The following is a 19498-nucleotide window of genomic DNA, read 5'->3' as shown; positions in this document are numbered from 1 at the left end:
GAAAATGAGGGCTGCAGAAAGGGTATACCTTTCGATAAGCATTTTAAGTCCGTTTATATGCAAACAAAATAACTTCAAAACAAAGCACAGGCTGCACAAGGTGCACTGGAGCTATTTTTGTAACAATTCTTCTAATTGTTTTTGCCTTTTACCAATGGCTTACGTAAAACCATGCCTCCTCTATCACCGGGATTGGCTGCTAAATGGGACAAACTAACAGTTGGCCCTTGGAGACGTAAAATGTGTGGGGATGCGTGACTCTCACGCGTCCCCTGATATGTTGTTTTCCCGCACGGCTCGCGTGGCCTGGCACCCGCGGCGGTCGGAGTGGTTGAGGCGCAGTACGAGAGATGGCGCGAGTGTTGCGCTGCTAACGCCGCCGACAGGCAGGGTTACTTGGACGCCGAAAGACAAGGCGCTTCCTCTTTGGCGGCAGGACAGCAAGCAGTGCGGATGGGCCGTGCCGCACGTGCGTCGATCCATGCTTCTGCGAGACCGTCTCGTGTGGCCGCCTTCAAACACGCCACCGTTCACGTGACCGTACGCGCGAACGACCAGGCGTTGGGATCCAGCATGGGGCGAACATATTCGCTCGCTATCCGGTCGCAGTGAGTCAGACTTTCTAGATTTGTCGCGCGCCCATCGGCATGCTTTGTGAATAGCAACTCGGCTAGCAGGCATTGATCTATGAAAGGTGCAATAAATGCCCTTGTGATTGTTTGCACTACTGTGTTGTCGTTCCTTTGTTCCAAGAGCACGGAGGAGAACGCCACAAATGTCAGGTGCAACGTTTGGAGTGAGAAACCAGCACCTAGTGGTCCTTTCTGTTCTAGGCTGTGTGCCCCCAGCACGAGATAAGCTTCCAAGCTCTAAAGGTTACCCACACCTGCACCATGGGAAAAACTTCTCAGGCGGTACCTGGTATGTGGAGGCTGCTAGACTGATGTCTAGATGCTCCGGATTGGCCGCCATCTTGCACACAAGCTCGTCATGCGAGAAGACGCAGAATCGCCGCAGCATGCTGTAGTGCGACACGCATACTCGCCCTATGGGGAGCTGCAAAACACAACAGAAAAGTGCGACACACACGCACACCTGAAACAACCGAGCATCCTGGAACATCGTCAGTAATGCCTCCGGTAACCACCTAGGATTTAAACTCAGTAGAATAACTTCAAGACATTCAAAGGCAAGCGTGTAATTTGTTTAGTCACCATGATTACAAGCAGTTTCAATGCACTATCGGAATGCCCGAGTACAACACGATATAGCACTGTGCCAAGGATGTCAGAATTGCAAGTATTGTTTGCAGTTCTTATGCACACATTCCTTATACAGACACTGTAAAATGCTTAAATACGTTGTGTGCATCTCATCATTCAATTGGCGAAATGGCTAGTTGGCATACTGGCCATCATAACATTTGCGATGTTTGCGAAGTTGTTCGAGTAATGATACTGACCATGACAATCGTTAGGAATGAACAAATTTTCATCTATGAATGTAAATTCTGCTTCTTTTTCTTTTCAGGTTGCAAGAAACAGGCATACGCCACTTTTCTTCTCCCAAAAATAGTTGGGTGCCTATTGGATTCGAGGGCGCGATACTATGACGTACATATGGAATTCTTGATTTGTGCAAAATTTTAGAAAATGATGCATTATCTTGTTGCAACAGCAAGGCCCAGCACCGCTAGCGCCAAGAACGATGGACAAGCACAGTGTGTGAAGTTAAGAATGCTACATATACCGTATTTACTTGCATAATGCTCGCACTCGCGTAATGCTCGCACCCCCCACATTGGCTATCAAAAATTGGGAAATTTTTTTTCCCCGCATAATCATCGCACCCCCGAAATTACTGCAGCGAGCCGTCTGCTTGTCGTAGCGATCGCCATGGTTGGGCGCGCGTGCTACTAGGCGGCGGTACTGTGCTATCATCCGCTGCCACCGCCGCTACCGCTCAGCCACTCACCACCGCTACGCCATTTTGCGAAGGTGTCTCCAGCTCTCCGGTGTCTCGTAGGCCTCGTTTGCCTTGTTCGCGTGTTGCACCGTGCTCTTTATGCCACTTCGCCATGGGACGCTATGCAAGCTACACAGCTGCTTTTAAGCTAAAAGCTATTGAGTATGGGTTGGAACATGGCAACCGCACCGCCAGCAGACACTTCGGCGTCAACGAGTTTTTCGTCCGGTATTGGAGACGGCAGCACGACGAACTCAAGACGACTGGTAAGACGCAGAAACCATCGGAAGACGAAGAAACCATCGATTCCAGTGTCGACACGGACTCTGATGAATAGTACAATTGCCTGCAGGACGTACGCAACACGCGTAGTGACGGGGAGGTTGCGCGCAACAAATAAAGTGCTTTAGCAGCTTGAGCTTACGTTCACTTTGTACTTTTATAACGAAGGTTACGCTTGAAAGTAATGTTTTCGTTATATTTACAATTGCGGACCTGACAATCCTGATCTTGTACCCATTCATCTTTGCATTTAACACTCCGAAACATTTGCTTGAAAATTTTCCCCGCATAAGTATCGCACCCCCAAACTTCGCGTTGATTTTCAGGGAAAAAAGTGCGAGGATTACGCGAGTAAATATGGTACTGTATATGTTAGTGCTAGGCAGACCCTTGCATAAGCCCTCCAATTTAAAGGACCCCAAAAAAGGTACGACTTTCACCTAAGAGCACTCACACCAACATGTGCACAAAGGTGGACTAAGTTGTCGAGCAAGACGCTTTGGTGGGCTACTTCGCGTGTTGACGTGATGGAAAGCAGCGCAATAAGTGAGGAAAATGGTAGCGCTCTGTCCATTTCCCTCCTTTTTTTTTCAGTCATGTTCAGCAACTATGACAGTAAAAGTAACTAAGAATAATATAAAATTTAGGGCACTACATGAAAGAGTCAACGGTCAATCAGCTGCACAATTGCAAATTCCATGCAAAAGTCATGGCTATATACAGGTAGTCATAAGCCTGACTAATCCAATACCCACACACTGAGAAGATATAATAAAAAAAAGGATAAAAAGATAGTGTTGGCCTACATAATAATAAACACGGTGACACTGCCTACATAATAATAAACACGGTGACACATGGGCAAAAAGCCATACCCAGTCAGCAGGTGCAAAATTGACAGCTTCAGCAAAGTTGTAGCCCTGATTGAAGCCAGCATGGTAAGATCTGGGGAATGTGATTACAAATTCTCCTGCGTTTTGATCTGTTCGATATATCTGAAACAGGAGAACAGGCAGAAAGGCAGTCATCAGCAGCCTGTGTACAATTGTTTAAAGTTAATGCGCAAGACATTTATTTTCCAGCCAAGACACCTGCGCAGCATCATAGACAAGGTGCAACACCGAAAAAAGTACAGCACTAGTGCAGTAAAACCTCGTCAAACAGTAGTCGTTTAAACAGTTTTTTCGTTTTAAAAGTAGTCAAGTTCAATCCCCAACTCAGTGGTCATTGAACACAGCGTTTCGTATCTGCATAAACTGTACCAGCTTATTGCATACCTATCAGTTAACACATAGCGTTTGCACTTTTCGTAGCAAAATCACAGCAGTAGGTCAGCCAGGCAGAAGAACGAGCCTCAGAAGTCAGAACAACCTACAAGTGCGAACGCAGAGGGCACTTGGAAGGGTGAAGCCACATTAACATCAACATCATTTTGGCGCCGAGCCAGAGAGCGTTGTGGCCGGCTAGTGGTGGCCCGTGTTGTGGCGTCGTGCAAGCTAGGACTCACGTCATGCCAAAGCTCGGCTAAAAACAAGGTACTCAGCATAAAAGAAAAATGGGAAATCGTTTGTGCTATCAATCGTGGCACGAAGCCAGTGCTGGCACACGAGAGGGATCTACTGTTGACTACGATGTGTGGCATTCGAAATGCGAAGGAGAAGATGCTCGGCAGTGCTGCTGGGACCGTGAAAAGATGTTGGCTGCGAGGTTCAATTTTTCGATGTTCACGACTTTTTGCCATCACTGCCTCTGTTATTGGCGTCGCCTAACAACAGCGATGAGGATGAAAGCGACAGCACGGGCAATTCAGGCCTGACAGTGGCAGAAGCTGCATGTTACATCAGCCTCATGCAGGTGTTTACTGAGAAGAGGGGGCAGGTGGAAAAGCTGGCTCGCAGCTTAAGGAAGCTTGAGACCGCTGTCGTCACTGCTAGGCTGCCGCGGCATCAGATGAAAACAACAGTCTTTAGTTGTGCGAAATAAATAAATACTGCATGCTTTTTGCCTTTTCATCGCACCCCGAGTTCTGCTTTTGAAAGGTAAGCGGGATTTCACACTATTTCGGTTAAGCAGTGCTATTGTTTAGTACATACTTTTTCTGAGCTCCGGCGAACTATGGTTGAACGAGGTTTCACTGTATAAGAATTTGAGAAAAAGACAACCTCCTGCTGGCGCTTTTCATGGTAGCATTGTCTCACTGCAGATATACTAATCAGCAGTGGGGCACAGTGGTCCTGTAAGTGCAGTTGGCTTCACTTGCTGCCACCGATATTAAGATATCGTCGACACGGCAGGAAATCATCTTTTGTCGGCAACTCTTAAATCCCACAATATTATTTCTTTTCTCATTCAAATTTACTTTTTCCGATTACCTGACAATTCAGAAAATATTACAGCCCCCTCTGCGTAAGAAAAATCAATTTACAATGTACTTATTTGCATAAAACATTATATTTCAATATAACAAAAATTTATAACGAAGCAAATTGCTGACTTTACAGACTTCATTATATAGAGGTTCAACAGTACAAACCCTTCAAGCAATATCTCAAACGAGGCATTTGATGTAGCAGTAAATAAAATAAAATTAATAAAGAAATAAAGAAATAAATACGCTCTCTTGCCATTTTTTACAAGAGCTTTTCGGGAGCAACAATTCACAAAGCAAGTTCAAGGCAACAGGACTCTGGTAGAGAAGGTACAACTCACAGGCACTCCTGTAGCCTGGAGGATATTGGGGTTCATTATTGTAACCAGCTGATGAAGCAGGTCTGGTTGTGCTTGGAAAAGCTCAGGCGCAGCACAGCGCATGGCATCTTCGAAGACCTCCGCCTTACCACCGGGGACTCCATACCAAGTCTTGGGCTCCCCCCTTAAAGGAAAAGCACAAACTCCTGTCAAAGGTTTCAATTGCAGCACCATTTAGTTGGCATTTAGCTTGGCTCGCTCAAGCAAGCTGAATGAATGCTGGCACTGAAACTGCTATCAAGTTATTTTTCCCCTGCAAAATTTCTTACCAGTGAAGGTAGTTGATGGAGTAGCTCCAGTGGTCTTCGTTGTGCCAGCAGAAAGTGGCAAAGCACATACCGACATACATCCATGGAATCTGACAAGAAAATACAAAAGGGAAAAAGTTCAGGCCATATCCATCTTCTTTTTCTCCCTTCATCACCCCTTTCCTTCATCTCTGCTGACCATACCAGATGTTAACCTCAAGGGTAGACAGTTGTCACCACCCAGTTCCTTCCTCCTTTATTTTGTCCTAATTCTACTACTACTACTACCACTACTACTACTACTACTAACTAGTACAGACAGTATTGGGGAATAAACAACTATTAACTGTGTACGGCTCTAAACACTGACGCTTTCACAGATCCAGAGATTTCTTTGACATAAAATGCACCCAATTAGTCAGTCTTCAAGTTAGTGATCAGCAATATTTATTGTATGATGGCAAATCAGAAAGTCTTTGCCCCTATACGGTACGTACAGCTAACCACAAATATATGTACTATTCTACGTACCTTACACTATTTTTCCACGTAGTCCCCACACCAGTTCAGACATTTGTCCCACCGCAGCTCTAAATTTGAGATGCCCCTGTTGTAAGTCAGCGACGCACACGGCCTCCCCGAACACTAATTCGCATACAAGTCCTCATGGCTTTTTGCGAACTCGCAACACCACCAACTCACACTTATCAAAGCGAGGCATTATCCCCCATACATGGGCTGCATTTCCCTGTGGATTTCGGTGGGCGTTCATCCCTCGCTCCATAGAAAACGAATCATACTTTGTTACTCGTATCCCATGGACGTGTGAAGCACAACCACCATCTTCAACAGCTGACAGCAGTGACGTGCCGCGGAGCTATCAGCAGATAAGGCTGGGGACGGTCCAAGAAAGGTTCGCCGCAGGGAGTGGCCATGTTGACTTTGCATTTACAGCCATAATTTCGCTAATTATTTTTATTAGAGAAATTATATCTGTAAATGCAAAAGACTTTCTGATTCACCCTCATATTATTAGAATTTTGTTTGCTCAGGAGGAGGGGGGGCATGGTTCCAGAGATAAGGCCCACATATACAAGAATGTGTTCCGTGTAACCTTCAATAGCAGACGAAACAAGTGTAGTGTAAAACAATAAACAAGTAGCTTGGACACGCACCTTCATGCCAGAGATGTCCGCGTTGATGTGTCGCAGCACAGAACCATCCACAACAGGCAGGTTGTTCAGGTTCCAGCCACAGTTCATGTATTCCTGAGCACAATGACAAAATGCAGTAAGAATTACAATCATATACAGGATAATAAGGGTCTGAGGAAAGCTAAAGATACATGTTCCCAATGAAACAATTGAAGCATATATGACATCTAAACTTATGTTTAACCCTACTGGGCATATTAAGTAATTAGGTTTTTCAGAGATTTCAAACTAACTACATCAGTTATTTTACATCTAAAGCAATCTTCATGTACAAAAGTTGCACCTGCCAGGAAATTAACAATATCAAAACCGAGAGATATTCTGGAACCGAACCTGAAATATCAAAGCAGCTGTGTTCTTGCATATATAAATGAAGCTACCACAGGTTAAAATCAAACGTGCAAGAAAAAGAGGATGGTAGAATCAAGAAAGCAAGCAGGCATGTTACACAACTTAGTCACAGATGTTCTTCCATGATCTTATTGCGTTGCTGACTCACCTCGTCACCAGGCAGGAGGTCACTGTTCTTTGTGGGAAAGCCCGAGCCGTGTTCCACTGAGTGCAGGTCCGCACCGTATTCCACTGTGACATCTTCATCAACAGCAGCTACAATCCTCCAGAACTCTTTTTCTACCGTCTCGGTGGAAATCATCTGCAGCAATGACAAAACATCAAAACACTTGTCTCCAAGCTTGAGCAGAACTTCCTTCTTTCACTGTCTTCTGAATGAAACAAAAACATCTAATTTTTTAAATTATGGGGTTTTACGTGCCAAAACCACTTTCTGATTATGAGGCACGCCGTAGTGGGGGACTCCGGAAATTTGGACCACCTAACATCTAATTTCAGAATGAATCTTGTGTCTCAGCTAAACGTAAGGTACTTCAATTCCTCTTGGGAAGACTATAATCAAGAAGCACTGAGGCATTGTTATGTAAGCCAAAACAGGCCAAAACAAGCCAAACAGCCAAAACAGGCCTACATTCACTACTTTGAACACATAGAACTTAGAAAACATTGCATGTCTTGTAAATGTACAAAATTATTTACGTTGAAGTGATTAAACTCGAATAAAAGCCAAGATGAAACTGAGGCAGAAGAAACATTTGACTACTCATTATGTGTACGACATTCTATAACGCCAACCATGCTTTGATGACAGTTGTTCTCCATCTTGCTTTTAGGAATATTATGTATATCAGTACACAATTGAACACATTAGCATTGACCAATGACCATCCTGACCATGCCAGTAAATATGCCAGTGATGCTTGTAACATTGTCAATTTAATAAAGGCAGGTGACACCATCAGGCCTCTAAAAAAATACTTGCCAATAAATAAAGCAGGGTGGGGAGAATGGCTAGAGGCATGAAACATAATAATTCTGCTACAGGCTGCCTCTAACCTTGAGTGTAGATATTTGGGCTTGTTGGTGAAACATTTTGCAGTTTTTTTCCTGTTGTGCAAATAGCACAAGAACGTAGATCAGAAAACAGAGAGGCACACAGGCATTGTGTGTGTCTCTGTTTTCTCTTTTATGTCCTTGTACTATTTGCGCTACAGGAAAAAACTGCAAAATCTAACCTTGAGCCAGCGATTCCCTCAAACGAAAATACTGGTTCAAGTTTCCTTGCTCTGAATATTTTTTCCAAACCTCACCAGGCTGAACAACTGGGCAAGTGCCTTTTCCATTACTATGCCAAATGCTGAATCACACAGGCTGCATACGCTGTCTGCTGTTGATGAGTGACATGAGTCATGATGAGTGACATGAGTCATGATGAGTGACATGATGAGTGATGATGATGGCATGTGACAACACACTGCAGCATATACTATTTATGTACATATGCAACTTTATTATCACTAAGATACGGTTTCATTTGAACTCTTTGCTGTCTATAATAAAAATGCACTGTTACATCATTCGGAGGCTATACACCAGCTTTTATTCCACATCACTTTGCAATATTGGTGGCTCATAGGTAGAGAAGAACCAAACATCTCTTACATAAGCTTAATGTGCTAATGCTTACCCACTCATTTCTGCCTTTAAACACCAACCCTTCAGTGAGAATGACCAAATCTTTTGTGTATTTTTGGATGTGAGCTGACATTCCAACAAGACAGGAGCAACAATGCCCTCTGGAGGCAGGGCCAGCCACTTACATGCACAGGCATTTGGAAGTAGTTGGACTTGAACCGGTCCGCCATCTCACCGAAGTCCTGGAGGGTGTATTCACGTCTTGCCTGCTCAAAGCCGAACGCTTCCTGGGGTTTCCGCACTTCCTGCAGGCAAGGCAAAAAGTGGATTGGCGCATTACTTATAGGGCACGTAGCGTGAAAGGCGAAATCGCCAGTGCAAGCTAAGCTGCCATCCTAAAAATACTTGTACCTGCAATATTACCAGGTGCGTGAGGTACTTGAGGACATAATTTCAGGCAGATTCAATATATTCGCTCCAAATATTTTAGTGTTCCTTTTGCTGTTTTTATAACACTTAAATAAAACCACCTTCAGCCTGAATTATCGACTGAATTATCGACTGAATTCATCTTTGTTAATAGCTGTATTTTTGCGTCAAATAGTGCATGTCGATGCTGAGCAGTGCTTCCACAATAGCAGCCTTTATAGAATTTTGACCATTATTTTCTCTGTGACGCCTGCCATACACAGCAGTGTACGGCTTTAGAAATTTAGAACTAAAAAGCTGCATTAAGGGCGATGTGACCACAAAAGTTCACAACCAGACATCCATGGTTTGCGCAGGCACCTGTGGGAGCAAGTAAATACATTTCTTAGGAGTGGTGTCTAATAAAATCATGCATAGGAAGCCTGAATATTGACTTTACCACTTGAAGCTGCTTCGCAATGCCCACAATAAATTTTTTACAGAGCAGCTCTTAGGTAGCCATTCCTGCCGCAAGTGTCGGCGTTCCCGGCGTAACCAAGCGAACGAGCACAGTGTAAGATGAGAGCGAATTCGGCGTGCAGCAGGGATGAAAAAAAGTGGCGAGAGTGAGGAAGTGCGAGGAGGAAAGTGGAGAGGAGGGTGCATCAGAACTTTCAGGTGGGAAGTGGAGGAGGGCATGGTGAAAGCGCAAGAAGCATAGTGTGGCTACGATGGCACCAGAGTAGCGTGCGTCTTGGAGGTCTGTCGGTGGCGGCTTCTGTGAATTGCACCTGTGTGTCACCCAAGCACTGGCTCCCATGCACTGGCTCTCACAACCTCCAGATTAGCTAGGTAGTCGTGCCACACTTCGCTTGGATCGCAACATGCTATAAGAGAAAGATTGTTCGTGCCAGCCAATATAAAGTGAAATGAAAACATGTATAGAGCTGCACTCAAATTTCACATTACGGAGTATTGCAATTGCCGGTGAATTTAGGTTTCTCACTTATCATGACCTCTACCTGCTGGAGAAACTCAACCGCCTGAATGGCATCTGACCACTGGCAGCGCCTATTTGTATCTTTTCAGAGGTTATATTGACCAAGAACACAAATCTCGTGCCAGAAATAAGGAATTTCGCTACATTCAAGAAAGTGGCTATCTCCCAAGTCACTGTGGTCGGCATGTAAGAGACCAAGAGAATATACAGCTTCACCTACAGCGTTGGACTGAAAGCCGATACCTTTGAATAAACATGCTAGATCGGTGACAGAGGGGCTGGCGTAGACGAAATAAAGCACCTAGACAGACACAACTCGAATGTTAGTGTTTATAGCAATTCCAACTCGTATCATCAAATAACTTGCACACCCATTACCACTGCACTAGCCTAATGTTAAAGGCTTGCAGCCTCACTTAAGGGCTGCAAACAGCCAAATAATGCACTCATACTTTCCAACACAACCACTTTGTTCGTTTTCAAGTAAGAGCCCTTCAAATACACAAAGCTGAGCTCCAAAGTGCTTTCAGTTTTATTCAGAATTTTGTAAAAAACAAGATGCACCGTCTATTTGTTTCAATGAAAAAAACCTCTGAAAGTTCTCAGTACTGCAAAAAAATATGAAAGTAATTTTCGCTATTTGTAAGTAATGGTCAACCAAATTTTGACTTTCTATACTCTAGAAGAAAGGCCCAACAATGAACTGTTAGAGTATGCAACAAAGAAGCACATGGCCACCGAGACAACGTTGCTACTAACACCATATTTTCGCTGCTGTACTGCAATTCCAATCCCCTGTTTTCGAGATAAGACAACATACATGAGTAAAGCTAAAACCACTTTTGTCATCTCCGTGCTAATTTTCGTCCCTTCTCTACCCTGCTGACTATGCGCGTCAGACAGTTATGACGTGGTCAGCAGGCTTTTCTCTTCTCTACCAATCAATACCTCGTTCTTGTTTAACCTTTCGTTTAGCACTGTTTTAGGAAAAAGCGCTCGGTTAATACTTCTTGGTCAGAACTGCACACTGATCACCGAAACATGTGCACCCCAGAAAGACTTGCGAAAAAAGGTACACTGACGGCAGCAACGCAGCGTGGGCAACGCCAATCTCCCCGCGGTATCTCGGGCAACGGAGGCAGCAGGCAGAAGGTGTGGTAGCTGTCGTCACAGCCGTCGCACAGCAGCATGCTCTCCTCGTCATCGCCCCGGCCACACGTGTGGCACACTATCTGCTCAATCTGGACAAACAGATATGCAAAAAAAGGGAGCGGGGACAACAAAGGGTGTCAAAGCATGGAGCATGGGAATATCTTAGATTTCCTAAGACAGGAGCAAGAGTTAAAGGTTCCTAACCTGAAAGAGGCCCTTGCTCCTGTTATCGTGCAGGTATGAAGGGCACAAGTAAAGCTTTCCGTATTTACCCAGTTCTAATGCATATCAGATACAAAACTGACACCATATTCGCAGTGCCAAAAACAGCCTACCATCAAAGCCTGCCATTGCCACTGCTATCACTAGATGGCAACAGAGCATGTTCCAGTGTAGGTTGTGATGACGTGCCGCTTTCACTATGAGAGTTCACATCAAAAAAAAAAAATGGTTATTTTGCATGTCATGATAAGCAACACAACTGTGTTTTTGTTGTTCTAGAGACCTGTACGCATCACCAGATGAACTGAAGAACTGGTTAGTGGAGACACGGGCCACCTTCTCTTTTGTGATACAGTCTACGCTCGTTACAATGGACCCATAAGCGCTACAATGGACTATGGCTACAGTGGACGAAATTAGCAACAATTTTTAACTTTTTTAATTTGGCGTATAAAACGTAGTTTTGACGTGTTGGCACGGGCTGACATCATCATCATCATCATCATCAGCCTGATTACGCCCACTGCAGGGCAAAGGCCTCTCCCATACTTCTCCAACTACCCCGGTCATGTACTAATTGTGGCCATGTTGACCCTCCAAACTTCCTAATCTCATCTGCCCACCTAACTTTCTGTCGCCCCCTGCTACGCTTCCCTTCCCTCGGAATCCAGTCCGTAACCCTTAATGACCATCGGTTATCTTCCCTCCTCATTACATGTCCTGCCCATGCCCATTTCTTTTTCTTGATTTCAACTAAGATGTCATTAACGCGCGTTTGTTCCCTCACCCAATCTGCTCTTTTCTTATCCCTTAACGTTACACCTATCATTTTTCTTTCCATAGCTCGTTGCGTCGTCCTCAATTTAAGTAGAACCCTTTTCGTAAGCCTCCAGGTTTCTGCCCCGTACGTGAGTACTGGTAAGACACAGCTGTTATACACTTTTCTCTTGAGGGATAATGGCAACCTGCTGTTCATGATCTGCGAATGCCTGCCAAACGCACCCCAGCCCATTCTTATTCTTCTGATTATTTCACTCTCATGATCTGGATCAGCAGTCACTACCTGTCCTAAGTAGATGTATTCTCTTACCACTTCCAGTGCCTCGCTACCTATCGTAAACTGCTGTTCCCTTCCGAGACTGTTAAACATTACTTTAGTTTTCTGCAGATTCATTTTTAGTCCCACCCTTCTGCTCTGCCTCTCCAGATCAGTGAGCATGCATTGCAGTTGGTCCCCTGAGTTACTAAGCAAGGCAATATCATCAGCGAAGCGCAAGTTACTAAGGTATTCTCCATTTACTCTTATCCCCAATTCTTCCCAATCCAGGTCTCTGAATACCTCCTGTAAACACGCTGTGAATAGCATTGGAGAGATCGTATCTCCCTGCCTGACGCCTTTCTTTATTGGGATTTTGTTGCTTACTTTATGGAGGAGTACAGTGGCTGTGGAGCCGCTATAGATATCTTTCAGTATTTTTACATACGGCTCGTCTACACCTTGATTCCGCAATGCCTCCATGACTGCTGAGGTTTCGACTGAATCAAACGCTTTCTCGTAATCAATGAAAGCTATATATAATGGTTGGTTATATTCCGCACATTTCTCTATCACCTGATTGATAGTGTGAATATGATCTATTGTTGAGTAGCCTTTACGGAATCCTGCCTGGTCCTTTGGTTGACGGAAGTCTAAGGTGTTCCGGATTCTATTTGCAATTACCTTAGTAAATACTTTGTAGGCAACGGACAGTAAGCTGATCGGTCTATAATTTTTCAAGTCTTTGGCGTCGCCTTTCTTATGGATTAGGATTATGTTAGCGTTCTTCCAAGATTCCGGTACGCTCGAGGTCTTGAGGCATTGCGTATAGAGGCTGGCCAGTTTTTCTAGAACAATCTGCCCACCATCCTTCAGCAAATCTGCTGTTACCTGATCCTCCCCAGCTGCCTTCCCCCTTTGCATAGCTCCCAAGGCTTTCACGGGCTGACAACTGACTTGCAAGTTTCAGCCGACGATTGCGGCTCAATATCGAGCGCGCGAGGGAGGAAGACAGGGCGGAAACACACAGCCTTTTTACGCGCGTGAGGCATGGGGGTGCGGCGAGGGAGACACGGGAGGGTCTACTCCAGCGGCTGCTGCTTACGGTGCGGCTGCACGGGCGTCATATCTTGAAAGCGATCTGCGATGTGAACAAACTGCGCCCGCAAAGGGCGCAGGCACCGTATCTTCAATGTGATCTGCGATGTGGACAAAGTGCGCCCAGTGCCGATAGCTTCACATGCACCGTGCTATCAACGCTTAGTTCGTGTTGAAGCGAGACAGTACGAAGGGCAATTCGCTCCCTGCTGCTGCAGCTGCGCTTATCTTGCTTAATTTGTCATAACAATCGATGCTCTGCCTTTCTGGCAAAAATGCAACTTGTTTTGTTCATTTTTTATTTTGTACGTTTGTCCCTCACACTTTGCAATGAAGCTGTTAGACATCGCGACGAAAGTTTCGTAAGTGAGGTGCTTCGGATATTACGAACTTCGGATAAAACGGACATTTTTTGTTGGATTATCAGGGTCTGTTGTAACGAGAGTACACTGTAGTTGTGAAGTCATTCAAGAAATGCAGGGTACCAAATGCAATGGACAGTGCGGAAGATGGTGTGTTGTTGTTTATATATATAGAGATTCGAGAGTGACAAAGGGAAGTGCCCAAGAGTGACAACAGTGGAGAGCCAGTGTGAATGAATTTCCATTCTGTGAAAGTATAATCTGCCCATTTCATGTTTTTCCGATAGCAAAAAATTGGAGACATGCTACTGTTTTTTCTTGTTAAGAAGACCGAGTGTGCGTTAGATTCATGTGCACAATTTCTTTGTACTTCGAATGCAATTGATAGTTGCACGTGCTACACCTAAGCAACTACAATATGTTAGCATTGGACAGTCACTGACCAATAATTCGGACTCAACGGTGACTGCCAAGACGTCTCAATAATTGGGAGTTTCAAAATGCTGGATTTGCCCAAAAGTAAATGATTTTACTTCACAAGTGGCCAAAAAGGTGTGCTGTATTATTGAATCGTTACTTTCAGAGGTGCCTTCAATTTCGCACAACTATAGCCCAAGATGCATAGACATCTAGGAGCGATAGCATTCTTGGCATAGTACCACGTGTGCTATCTTTTGCGCAATTATAGCACAAGATGAATCTGCACCTGCGAACGGCAGCATTTTTGGCATAGTGCCAAGCACGCTTTCTTTCGCGTGCCCAGTGCAAGACACATCGGGGTCTATGATCGGCATCATTCTTGGCAGAGCTCCAAGCAACATCACCTGTTACTGTGCAGAAACGCTGCCCCCCCCCCCTCCCCATTGCCCCATCCGGTGCTAGTCATGTGAAATATTGTGAAAATGAAAGTATCTTTCCAAAGTTATTGTTCATGAATACGGGCCAAGTTTGTCAACATGAGTCGCTGTGCAGACATATGCATGCCTTAGGCCTAGACATTCAATGCGTCACGATTCTCTAGCAATGCTTTTTATGCAATTCCCTTTCAAACTTTTCGCGCTTCATCGGTGGTCAGACCAATGCTCCGCACGCATTATCGACGGGGTCAGCCGGCCATGAAAAGTTGATAAGAGTGGATGGGAGCAAAACGTGAAAGCATTCGTGCACTTAGATTTTGATGCATGTTAACCCCCGGTGGCCCCAAATTATTCTGGCATGTAATGTTTCAGTGTTGGCTACCCATGGTTTACAATTCTTTCATGTGATACTGTTACTCTATATAGTGGTTCTGTACCATGCCAGCAGTCAGTGAGAAAATAACACGCCACATGAGTAAACGTGCCTAACGTACGGTTAAAGTACGGGTTATTATAGTACTGAATCCTAGCCACAAGAGTATGTGAGCATGGGTACTAAACGCCACGAGCCAAACGTCACGTGCACCAAACACACTAAATGCACACTTTAGTCTTCTGCTGATCGGCCTATGCTGCTCCCACCCCAACAGCTGCTACCTAAGCCAGCAAGACCTGTACAATGCTAGCACATGAAAACTAAGTGCAAGAAAAGATTCAGGAGTGTGGTAGAATTGGATAACTACAGTACAGTAAAACCTCGTTAATTAAAAAAATTGGATAATTCGTATGAATCCTCTAGTCCCAGTAGGTGTATGCATTACCTAAATCAAATCAAACTCTCTAATCATATCTGGAAGCACATTGGCTAATCTGGACAACAATCGGAATTCTGCAAGCACGGAGCACCACAAATATGCAATGCAATAGAGCAAAAACGGCGCCAGCTTCCAACCGAAACGAAGCGGCAAAGTCTCATCGTCATAGCCATCAGCAGAAATTGTATGTGAATGATAGGAAGGCTGGAATGCTTCGTGCCTACTCGCGCCTTTATAGCCTTCATTCTTGCACATAATGGTGCGTTCTTCAATGGTGTGCGTAATGCCATGCTCGCTGCTTTAACTGTGTAGTTGCTATTCATGACTGCGTCAATAGTGACCATGGTTTTGTCCGCAGCGATTCCAGGAAATAGTAGTTTAGTTTTGAGTGTGCACGCGTCAACCACGTGCCTTGCGAACTGCATAGGCGTAAATGACAAAAAAGCTCACAAAAAGGTAATTGGCTAGTGCACGTGGTAGAGAAAAGCATATCTCAGGTGAAGACGTGCGCTGCGGTCACTTTGTGAAGGCAGTCATGAGGCCTTTGCTGCTGCAAGCCCTAATCAGTCAAAAGACTGGAATTGCAGCTTCAAGAATGCTTTCGTGCAAAGTAAATACAGGATCTGCCGATTCATTCAGTAAATAAAAGCAAGTTGACGTAGTAAGCATTTGTTTATTGTTTTCTTGATATGCTTGGTAATTCAACATTCAGTGAATTCGGACATTCTTTCCAGTCCCATGAAATCCGAATTAACGAGGTTTTACTGTACAACTAAAGCATGAAATCTCAGGAGTTAAGAGAAGAAGCAACAAAGACAGAAAAATATCACTCATCAGAAGTGCAGACCAATGATAACTTCCAATATACATATAGAAGTGCATCTATCAAACAAACTTATACAGTAATTTCTTGAATTGTGGCCTCTCCACATACGACACGTTTGGCTTCAGCAGCAACAATGGTAAGGCAAATGAAAGGTTACTACTTACAACCGGCATCCTCTGTGTAAAGAAAGCGGTACCATTTCATGTTAGGATGAAAAAGCAGAAAAAAACACTGTTTCAACATGGCTGTGTGCATCGTCGCATCTATGATGAAATACAAGCTTTTCTAAACCAGCAGTGATAATGCGTAATTGAAACAGAACACACACTCCCAAAATAAAATATTGATTTGGACTTTCGAGGGCCATATCCTTTGTTCACAAATCACAATGTTGACTTAAGGGGGGAAGAGGGGTTTGGCAAATTTTGTACTTTTTGACAAAATTTAATAAAAGATTGTCACCCAGATAGAGCTTTTCATGCTGATTTCAAGAATATAATGATTTTTTAAATTGATTGGGTAGTTCCAGATATAATTAAAATTAATCATCTATTAGTATTTATCTGAACAACTCTAAGAAGAGTATCAGCCAGAATGTTTATAAAGACATATGGCTGGATACTACAAAGTGCAAGCAACACAACTGTAGGACTACTTTTTTTATATTGCAGGTATTACCAATTTTACAGCAGTTTGAAGTTTGATCTCCAGACATGGCAATCATGTGGTCCAATTAGTAGCCAGATTTTAAAATTTACAAGAGCGAAAAATAAACAATCTGCTCCTAGCATTGTATAGTACACACATGTAGCTACATGCCACTGCTAAAATTATGGTTCTATGTGCCCTGAAGACCGAGATAGCACTTCAGCAAGTTTCAAAAACACCAAAAATGAGATTCCGAGAAAACTTGAAAAAACAAAATGAGCTTATTTTTATAACAGAACACCACAAAATATTTGAATATATACAAGTGCAACTGCATTAGTAGCCTCCCGGAATGTAGTCTGGCTAGTGTCACTACGGTGATGCCTTCTGAGCACCCACTGCAAGTTTTCAGCAAATGCACGCTCAGCAGACATAGCCAGCACATAGTTTGTCCCAGCAGCAGTGTCGTCAGCGTGATCTAGTAGTTCCGATTTTCGGTCAGAAGCTATAGGTATGGCTTAGTAAGGAGTAAAGGAGTGGCATTGAATCGAGCAGAAGATGTTGCAACAAAACTGCGGTCTGTACCTCGACCCTTGTCATGCTGTCGCCGCAGATAGATGAAAGTAGTCGATATATGCACTGAATTCTCATGGGCGATTACCAGATTGATTACCAGATTCAGCACGTAAATGTTGGGCAGACAGCCTTGTGTATGTAAGATTGCATGTGGTGCAGCTTGAATGTGCAGTGACTCTAACACGTCTGCTGTTAAGTTACTGCACATACAAGTTGCACCACATACGATAATCATGACACGAGGCAATCTACGTTATATTTATGCTACCTCAATGCGAAATTTTTTCTGAACATAAGCCACAGCCTTTTCATCAACACTGTGAACAATGGACCAGCATAGGCACCATACATCAGAATCAATCCTTCATTTGGTGAGTGTGTCTTATTTCAATTATGTTCGATCCTTGCAAGGAAAGTTTCCGTTGAACAGTGGACTATATGTAATATATTGACTGTATATCTTGTCTACTGAGATGTTTGAGGCTATTCAGTAAGAGTACATACTGTTTGAGCAAAGCCTCGAGTTTTCTCTGTCAAATTGGCAGGCAATGTAACAGGTGACCATTGATGAGAACACAAAATCAAGATTCGGCTATTTGATCACAGCGAGAAGGTATACCGTTTTTACTCGCATAATGATCACACTTCATTGTCAAAAAAAACTTATGCATATTCAGGGGTGCGATCATTACGCAGGTTAAATTTCCCGCAAAAAAAATTTTTTTTTCATCCCACATTTGCTGCAGGATGACAACAGGTCAACAAATAGGCAGCTGCCGTTGTATGTAGTGCGAGACACCAAAACAAAAATGGCGGCCAGCGGAGCAAGCTGAACATGCCGAACGCGATTTTTCTTCTTCTTGCGAGTACATAACGTGCATTGAAACAGTTTCTTCCGTATCAGTAATGAATAATATCATTAATATTGGCAAGTTTGTGGCAATAACGTAGGCATGCCCACTTTGAGGAGACAGAAACAGATGGGCGCGCTTAGCTGCCAGTGACATAGGAACACATGGCGGACATGCTGTGGAAACTGCGCCATTTGTCTTCACTACTATCCTAATACGACAAGTTTCTGCTAAGGGTGGGCGAATGTCTTAGCTGTGTTACAAGCGTTGGCATATGAATAGGGTACACTTCTAATATATCAGTGTAAACGCGGCTGCTATCATTGCCGCTCGCGATTTGTTGAGTGCCCACGAGTGCAGACGAGAAGAATCGAAAGGTGCCTTTTTTGTTGTTGACCACAACCTTTATAAAGCCTGCACATAATAAAGGCAAGTTTGGTTGCACCTCTTTTTGTCATGGAAGTGCGGAAAGTGATGAAAGTAATGAAATGGGGCATCTACTTAAGAAGGTTTGGTGCGTGCAGACCGCTTGGTTTGTCTTGAAGAGTCGTTCGCGTAGCATTCAACAGATGGAAAGCGCGATCATTATTAGCTAGACTTGGCACACGACACATCACTGCGGCACGTTCGGGGTGCGATCATTACACTGGAAATCAAAAAAAAAAAACGAATTTTGACGACAAAATTCAAGGGTGCAATCATTGCGCGAGTGCGATCATTATGCGAGTAAATACGGTAAATACACACGAAATCGAATGATCTTATCAAAGGTCTGCATCGCTATTATATTAAAATTCTTGGTAACAGAGAGTTATAATCTGTGGCAAAAAATTGTTAACTGTTTAGTTATTGCATTATTCACATCTACAACACAGGACAAACAGTAAGCAAATTCATGCAACAAAGAGATTGCAAGAAGTGTCGACTTCTAACAAACCAAGTGGGATGCAGAGTAATGTATTTGTAATGAACACAATGATGCAGATATATAAACATGTTTCAATGGCCTTGGCGAAAAAAGGAGGCCCCTTACAGGTTTTGGTTTTCGCTCATCTTTCAGTTCACAGCACTCGTCTTTCATGTCATCAGTGCATGTGCTTCCAGACCCTGAGAAATCATGAAACAAAGTGCATAAAAAAATGCTGTTACAAACCCAAGTGCATTACGACAAGCACCAGTGCATAGAAATCACAAATATGCTTTC

At 43.8% G+C, this 19498-nt stretch overlaps 1 protein-coding gene across 3 annotated transcripts in view; it reads right to left on the bottom strand.

The window, feature by feature from the left end:
* The window catches only part of LOC126521346 (lysine-specific demethylase 5A-like), a 69084-nt gene that overhangs the window by 36906 nt on the left and 12680 nt on the right, over positions 1–19498 (bottom strand). For 2 of the 3 annotated variants that reach the window (XM_050170023.3, XM_050170024.3), the window contains exons 9-17: positions 19328–19401; positions 10934–11092; positions 8629–8748; positions 6957–7109; positions 6419–6511; positions 5265–5353; positions 4957–5119; positions 3123–3242; positions 919–1056 (exon numbers count right to left, since the gene is read on the bottom strand). In XM_050170023.3, the coding sequence (XP_050025980.1) occupies positions 919–1056; positions 3123–3242; positions 4957–5119; positions 5265–5353; positions 6419–6511; positions 6957–7109; positions 8629–8748; positions 10934–11092; positions 19328–19401 (1109 nt within the window). The remainder of the gene's footprint in view (positions 1–918; positions 1057–3122; positions 3243–4956; positions 5120–5264; positions 5354–6418; positions 6512–6956; positions 7110–8628; positions 8749–10933; positions 11093–19327; positions 19402–19498) is intronic. The other variant, XM_050170026.2, reaches the window with a different exon arrangement.

This window comes from Dermacentor andersoni, chromosome 6 (genome assembly GCF_023375885.2).
Source record: "Dermacentor andersoni chromosome 6, qqDerAnde1_hic_scaffold, whole genome shotgun sequence".
In the NCBI taxonomy this organism is placed as follows: Eukaryota; Metazoa; Arthropoda; class Arachnida; order Ixodida; family Ixodidae; genus Dermacentor; species Dermacentor andersoni.
Note: the sequence above shows the minus strand (reverse complement) of the source record. Positions and strands in the feature narration are given on the sequence as shown.